This window comes from Ahaetulla prasina, chromosome 10 (genome assembly GCF_028640845.1).
Source record: "Ahaetulla prasina isolate Xishuangbanna chromosome 10, ASM2864084v1, whole genome shotgun sequence".
NCBI classification, from domain to species: domain Eukaryota; kingdom Metazoa; phylum Chordata; class Lepidosauria; order Squamata; family Colubridae; genus Ahaetulla; species Ahaetulla prasina.
In genome coordinates this window covers 29,898,298-29,905,852 of record NC_080548.1, presented here as the reverse complement: position 1 = coordinate 29,905,852, position 7,555 = coordinate 29,898,298, and the positions used below count along the sequence as shown (strand labels likewise).

Genomic DNA, 7,555 nt, shown 5'->3' with positions numbered 1-7,555 from the left:
CTAAACAACTAATTCCCACAACGCTGTCAAACTATTTATTCAATCTGCACTACTATTAATCTTCTCTTCCTTACTAGTATCTATCTCTTCCCACTTATTACTATAACCACGTTGCTTATATCTTTCAATTTAAAACTTAGTTGCTTGTATTCTTATGATTTATATTGATATTGTTTCCTGATTGCTTATTTGTACCGTATGACTATCATGAAGTGTTGTACCTTAGGATTCTTGATGAAGGTATCTTTTATGTACACTGAGAGTAAATGCACCAAGACAAATTCCTTGTGTGTCCAATCACACTTTGCCAATAAAAAAAATTCTATTCTATTTTATATTGTTTTTATTTGTTTGCTAGTACGATTTGATAGCCTATTAGTAACCTTGACTAATACTAATTTTGTATCTTTTTATTCTTGATGAATGTATTTTATTCTTGATGAAGGTATCTTTTATTCTATTCTATTCTATTCTATTCTATTCTATTCTATTCTATTTTTCCCGAAGGCCATCACTCTGCTAAACAAATAATTCCATCAACACTGTGGGACTATTTACTGAATCTGCACTACTATTAATCGTTTCATAGTTCCCATCACCAATCTCTTTCCACTTATGACTGTATGACTATAACTTGTTGCTGGCAATCCTTATGATTTATATTGATATACTGACCATCAATTGTTTTGTAAATGTTGTACCTTGACGAATGTATCTTTTCTTTTATGTATACTGAGAGCGTATGCACCATGACAAATTTCTTGTGTGTCCAATCACACTTTGCCAATAAAAAAAATCTATTCTATTCTATTCTATTTTATATTGTTTTTATTTGTTTGCTAGTACGATTTGATAGCCTATTAGTAACCTTGATACTAATTTTGTATCTTTTTATTCTTGACGAATGTATTTTATTCTCCTTATGTACACTGAGAGCATACACAAATTCCCTATGTGTCCAATCACACTTGGCCAATAAAGAATTCTACTCTGCTCTGCTCTGCTCTGCTCTGCTCTGCTCTGCTCTATTCTACTCTACTCTACTCTGTTCTGTGCTTCTCTTCTCTTCTCTTCTCTTCTCTTCTCTTCTCTTCTCTTCTCTTCTCTTCTCTTCTCTTCTCTTCTCCTCTATTCTATTCTATTCTATTCTATTCTATTCTATTCTATTCTATTCTATTCTATTCTATTCTATTCTATTCTATTCTATTCTATTCTATTCTATTCTATTCTATTCTATTTTTCCCCGAAGGCCATCACTCTGCTAAACAAATAATTCCATCAACACTGTCAGACTATTTACTGAATCTGCACTACTATTAATCGTTTCATAGTTCCCATCACCAATCTCTTTCCACTTATGACTGTATGACTATAACTTGTTGCTGGCAATCCTTATGATTTATATTGATATACTGACCATCAATTGTTTTGTAAATGTTGTACCTTGATGAACGTATCTTTTCTTTTATGTACACTGAGAGCATATGCACCAAGACAAATTCCTTGTGTGTCCAATCACACTTGGCCAATAAAAATTCTATTCTATTCTATTCTATTCTAATTCTATTCTATTCCGCTCCATTCCATTCTATTCTATTCTATTTCAGTTTGTGAGTCTGCATTTCTTCCATTCTATCATGTCAGACTCTGCTATTCCTGCAGTTTTCAAGCGAAGGTTTTTGCTACAGGTTGTAAAGATGGAAAAGAGCCTTTAAAAAACAACAACAACACCCGTTGTGTTCTGGAATGGGAACATGACACAGCACCTGCCACTCAATGTTTATTTCCCCTCTGCAGAAGTGTTTCTCGGTTGAGAGCCATACCCATCCCAAGCAGGAAAAACGCCAAAGGACCAGGAGAGGGTTCATATCCAAAGTATATTTTATTGTTACACATCAAAACACCAGTGAAGCTGAGGAATGGTGCTGCTGCTGGAATGCAAGATGTTACAATGGGGAAAGGGAAACAGGCATCAGGAATCGTTCCAGGATCTTTCTAGGAAGAATTCACAAGTGTAACACAGAACTTGGGTTAATACGAGACCGGAAAGGGGGAGAGATGGTTAAGAGGGACCGAATGGCAAACTCTTGTTTAAGGGGACGATGGGCTTGTGCAAAGCAGCATGAAGTTAGTGCAGTCTTCCACCCACCCACCCCAAATCTGGCGCGCTCCAGATGTGTCAGCTTGCACGCCCAATGCCGGAGGGCGTCATGCCACACATCTGGAGGGCTGACACAGCCAGTTGGGAAGGAAGGTTAGGTTAATACATGGCTGGCCTGTCAAGGCCCATCTCAGCCAAGAGGCCCTCAAGCTTGTTTCCCAAGAAGACGAAGCAGGAGGGTTGCTGATGGTGCAGGTCATCTCACTGCTCCTGGTTGATCTCCTCCACTCTGGTCTCAGTTTGGATGCCCATGTCCTCCAAAATGGGGTTGACCAACTGGCGGAGTTTGTCAACGGCCTGGTCAAAGGCGCTTTTCACCTCCTGAAGTTTCTCCTGGAACTGGTTCTGGAGCTCCTGGACGCGGCTGCTGAGCTGCTGGTGGACCATTTGGCCTTGCTCCCCGATGGCTTGCTGCAGGGCCTGGATCCTCTGCTGACCCTTTTCGCGGATGCTGGAGAGGTAGGGCTCCAGGTTCTGACGGACGGAGCTGACTTTTTCGTCGGTGTTGTTTCGCAGCTCCTGGGCGTAGGACCCCAGCTTCTGGCGCAGCTCCTCGGCGTCCTTGGTGAGACGTTTCTTCAGCTTGCGCATCAAGAGGTTGAACTGGGACTTCACCGAGTCCACGTTGTGGTCGATCATCAAGCGGGCGTCTCGGCAATATTGGACCAGCTTGCCCTTGGTCTCCTCCATGTCGTTCCTCAACTTTCCGGTGAGGGTGGCCACTTCGGTCGTCAGGCGGTCCTGTAGTTCTTGGGTATAGGGGCCAAACTTGGAACGCAGGTCATCCGTGTAGACCTCCACCTCAGCCATGGTGTCGGTGATAAGGCCGCTGAGGAGACGAAAGAAGCCAGGGGAGTCAATTCCTCGGGTGCATTGTATTTACATAGCTATGTCTAAGAGAGTCGGGTTGGTTTAGGAATGGGGAAGGACCAGGCTAGAAACTAGGAAGCCGGGAGTTCTAGTTCTATCTGAGGCATGAAAATTGGCTGGGGATTTGGGCCAATTGGACCAGGAGACTGAGTTCTAGTTTCCACCTTAGGCAGGAAAGCCCGCTGGGTGACTTTGAGCCAATCACCAGGACACGGGGAGTTCTAGTCCCAGTTTACGCAGGCAATCCTGCTGGGTGACTTTGGGCCAATCACCAGGAGACGGGGAGTTCTAGTCCCAGCTTACACAGGCAATCCTGCTGGGTGACTTTGGGCCAATCACCAGGAGACTGGGAGTTCTAGTCCCAGTTTACGCAGGCAATCCTGCTGGGTGACTTTGGACCACTTACCAGGAGACAGGGAGTTCTAGTCCCGTCTTAGCCATGAAAACCAGCTGGATGGCTTTGGGCAAGTGCCCTTCCTTCTCAGCCCAACCCACCTCCCAGGGTTGTTGTTGTGGAGAAAAAAGGTCGAGGAAGGACTATTCGTTTTGTTTACTGCCTTGGGTTGTTTATAAAAACAATAAAGGCGGGATAAAAAAATAACAAAAACTACTCACTCCAGTTCCCTGCTGAGCTGCGAGGTCCTGATCTGAGCGGTCACATCATCCGCCACGTTCGCAGCCTTGGTGACGTAACCCCAGAAGGCGTCCACCGTTTCCTCCCATTTGGATTTTGGCTCCTCTTGAACGAAGGGATTGGCCCAGGAGGCTGCACGCAAATAAAAAAAAAAAAAAAAAAGGAATAAAACCCAGCCCAGTTGTCTCGATCGGGACGTTTCGAACACAGGACACGCCGACCAGAAAGCACGCTCTTAGTCCTCTGTCTCTCCGAAGTAGTTTCTTGAGGAGGTGTCGGTACTCCATGGACGATTGTCAACTTTGCAACAAATCCCAGCCTCTTCCCTGATCTGGTGCCCTCTAGAAATGCTGCACCAGGTCCCATAATCCTGTAGCTATCGTGGCCACATTAGCTGGGCGTTATGGGAACCTGAACTCCAGCACATCTGGAAGGAGTCAGCTCAGGGGAAGGAAGGCTCGGATTAATCCATAGCAATCTATACCAAGTGATCATTTGAGGGGGTCCTCGGTGATCTCTGAGCTTGGTTGTTTTCTTGCAGATGTTTCGTGACCCAACTACATAACATCATCAGTGCTAGGACTAACATTGATGATGTTCCCTAGTTGGGTCACGAAACGTCTGCATGAAGACAATCCCATTCAGAGACCACCGAGGGCCCCTCATTTGAACCCTGAGCTACAATTATTCTCCTTTATTGGAACTCTCTTTGGCTGAAATTCTTCCTCCTCTTTCTGCTCTATCTTCACATCAACCTTGCAAGGTAGGCTAAAAGTTGAAATCTAGGGAGCAGCCCAGGTTCTACTACACAAACAGGGCAAGCCACAACAAGAAACTACTTCCTGGTGGTCCCCCCCCCCCCTGTGGTTAATTACAGTGCCCTCCTGTCCTTAAATGAGTACTTAAGGATAAGTGAGTATCACTTATCAGACAGCTTTGTTGTGGCAGGGAGTCCCAGAGGCTAGACGGGAAACAGGAAACAGACTGAAATGGAGACTAATTCATTTACTGTGTCATTTACTGATGAAATAGTTAGTCCTTAGCCACGTTTAGACATGGCTTGGGTTCAAGCATGACTCAAATCCTGTTTTTCCCCACCACCACCATTCCCCATTGACTTTGCTTGTCAGAAGCCAGCCGGCAAGGTCACAAGTGGCGATCACATGACCCCAGGATGCTAAAACAGTCATAAGTACATGCCAGTTGCCAAGGGCCGTGATAGCTCAGGCTGTTAGAAGCCTGTTATTAGAACACAGCAGCCTACAATTATTGCAGGTTCAAGCCCGGCCCAAGGTTGACTCAGCCTTCCATCCTTTATAAGGTAGTTAAAATGAGGACCCAGATTGTTGGGGGGGCAATAAGTTGACTTTGTAAATATACAAATAGAATGAGACTATTCTATTGAGAATGAGAAGGGCGGATATAAATGTAAATTAAATTAAATGTAAATTTAAAAAAAAAGTGTCTGAATTTTGATCACGTGACCAGCAGGGAGGCTGCGACGGTTCTAAGTGCGAGGACTCTTGTAAGTCATTTTTTTTTTCAGTATAGAAAGACGAGGACTATCTAAACGCCATCTTTCATTTAAAAAAAGAATATCCTGCTATATGCAATGCGCTCGTTCGTTGGTTTCCCCACAAAATATTCGGCCATCTCTGAGCCTAGTCTAGTCTATTGTGGGACGTCGAGTCCCTCTGGATCAAACCCTACGTTAGAAGAAGATAGAATAACAGAGAGTTGGAAGGGACCTTGTAGGTCATCTAGCCCAACCCCCCCGCCCAAGCAAGAGACCCTCCACCATTTCTGACAAATGGCAGTCCAGTCTCTTCTTGAAAGCCTCCAGGGATGAAGCTCCCACAACTTCTGAACTCATTTTTCCATTCCATTGCTTGGTTGTTCTCACTATCAGAAAATTTCTCCTCAAGTTGAATCTCTCCTTGATCGGTTTCCATCCATTATTCCTTGTCTGGCCTTCAGTTGCTTTGGAAAATAAGTTCAGCCAGTCCATCTTCCGGTGTTTAGAGACAAAGACCCTCAGATTTACGGAGACCCCCCATGCTGCCCAGAGACCCCCCCTCATTTTTATCTCTCGTTTAACTACAGAGGGATGGAAGCTAATCAAGGAGAGAACAAATCTAGAACGAAGGAGAAATTTTCCTCAGAGTGAGAACAATTCAGAATTAACTCGAGAAGTTGTGGGTGTTCCATCACTGGAGGCTTTCGAGAAGAGACTGGGCAGCCATTTGTCCGAAATGATATAGGCTTCTCCTGTTCCAGCAGGGGGTTGGACTAGAAGACCTCCGAGGGTCCCTTTTCCAGCTCAGTTATTCTCATTTGCCATGTTGCCTGAGAACTCAGAGCTACCCTGCCACTGTCTATGGAAGCTCCACCTCTCTGTCTACATTGCCAACAAGTTTTAAAAACAGCTTTAAAAAAGTTTTAAAGTTTTAAAAACTGTTAAAAGTTTTAAAAGCAGACTTACTTACTCATTTTTCTATCTCTCCCCCCTCCCAACCGTCCTTCGAAGAATTGCACACCCCAGCTTGGTTACTTACCACTCAGCAGCCCCACGGCGAAGAGTAGAGCGAAGAATTTCATAGTGATCGGTCGATTCCCTTGGGTGGGGAAAAGAGAAGAGCAGCACATCAGATTATGGGGTGAATTTCGGGGAAATGAGAAGGAGAGAAAATTTCTTTTTCACACACAGACGCGCATCCCAGAAATTTGGACCCTAAGACCTCCCTCAAACTTCCCCCCCAGACCCAGGATCAATCAGGGCTCAGCTCGGTTCTTTTTATTCTATTCTATTATTCCGTTTTATTCTACGATAACCCAGAAAAGACATTTTCTGCACCGCTGGATCCCCGTTGCTAACTCAACATCCAAGAAACCCCATTTTGATCCTAACTGCTCTTTGCTTCCTTCAAGGTTTCTGCATTTGCATTGCTGTGTTCAATCCCCCCCACACACACCCCTCACTCCTGTTTCTAACCCAGTTTGCAACCAGTCACCATCCCGGAATGATGCAAAGAGCCAAAACAAGAACCCACCGAGTGGCCAATGAATTCTCCTAGGCTTTCCCTTTCCACCAACTCCGGGAAGTTTGTCCTACGATCCCTTCTCCTCGGCAGACTTTTAAATACCCAGCTCAGCCTGAGGGTGGGTGGATGGAGGTGGAGGAAAGGGCCGGCCCTGGCCGAGTCAGCAGCTGGAAGAGCAAAAAAAAAAAAGTAAAGTTTTTAAAAAAAGTTTGCCATAGTGGCATTGGGGACAAAGTTTAATCTCCATCACCACTTGCACACGTTGGTTTAAACCCTGACATTTCCAGGATTTTTTTTAAAAAAAAGAGGGAAAGAAATAACAGCTCTTGGCCCATCTGGGAAAAAAAGGCCGTTTCTTTGCAGATCTGGAAAAGGAGGGATTTTTTTGCACACCTGAGAAAGGAGGCAGGTTTTGTGTTGTTGTTTTTTTGTTGTTTTTTTGCACACCAAGCGCTTTGCCTACCTGGAAATGGAGGCATTTTATTTGCACACCAAGCGCTTTGCACACCTGGAAATGGAGGCATTTTATTTGCACACCAAGCGCTTTGCACACCTGAGAAAGGAGGCAGGTTTTTTTTTTTGGCATACCTGTAAAAGGAGACAGGTTTTTTTGCACACCAAGCTCTTTGCCCCTGCCTGGGAAAGGTGTGTAAAGAAACTACCTCCGTTCTCAGGTATGCAAAGAAGCTCCTTAACTTTCCTAGGCGTGCAGAGAAACTGCCTTTTCCAGGTGTGGAAACCTGGGAAAGGAGGCAGTTACTGAGATGTCAGGAGACACACAAATATACCTGGGCATATTTTCTTCTTATTCTACCTAAATACAAGCCAACAAAATTGAGAGTCAGTTTG

General features: G+C 44.5%; 1 protein-coding gene across 1 annotated transcript; it reads right to left on the bottom strand.

Annotated features, from left to right (window-relative positions):
• Positions 1–1,863: 1,863 nt before the first annotated feature.
• APOE (apolipoprotein E) lies at positions 1,864–6,813 on the bottom strand. The gene is made up of 4 exons (XM_058195699.1): positions 6,716–6,813; positions 6,221–6,280; positions 3,647–3,797; positions 1,864–2,990 (listed from the first exon to the last, which is right to left on the bottom strand). Exons 2-4 carry the CDS (start codon positions 6,261–6,263, stop codon positions 2,363–2,365), a joined length of 822 nt encoding a protein of 273 aa, XP_058051682.1. The 5' UTR covers positions 6,264–6,280; positions 6,716–6,813; the 3' UTR covers positions 1,864–2,362.
• Positions 6,814–7,555: the final 742 nt, after the last annotated feature.

Excerpts from the sequence above, each read along its gene's own strand:
- APOE (XM_058195699.1), bottom strand. The coding sequence starts at position 6,263 with ATGAAATTCTTCGCTCTACTCTTCGCCGTGGGGCTGCTGAGTG. Across the intron at positions 3,798-6,220 it reads CGCCGTGGGGCTGCTGAGTG|CCTCCTGGGCCAATCCCTTC; the intron begins GTAAGTAACCAA and ends ATTTGCGTGCAG. Across the intron at positions 2,991-3,646 it reads CAGCTCAGCAGGGAACTGGA|CGGCCTTATCACCGACACCA; the intron begins GTGAGTAGTTTT and ends TCGTCTCCTCAG.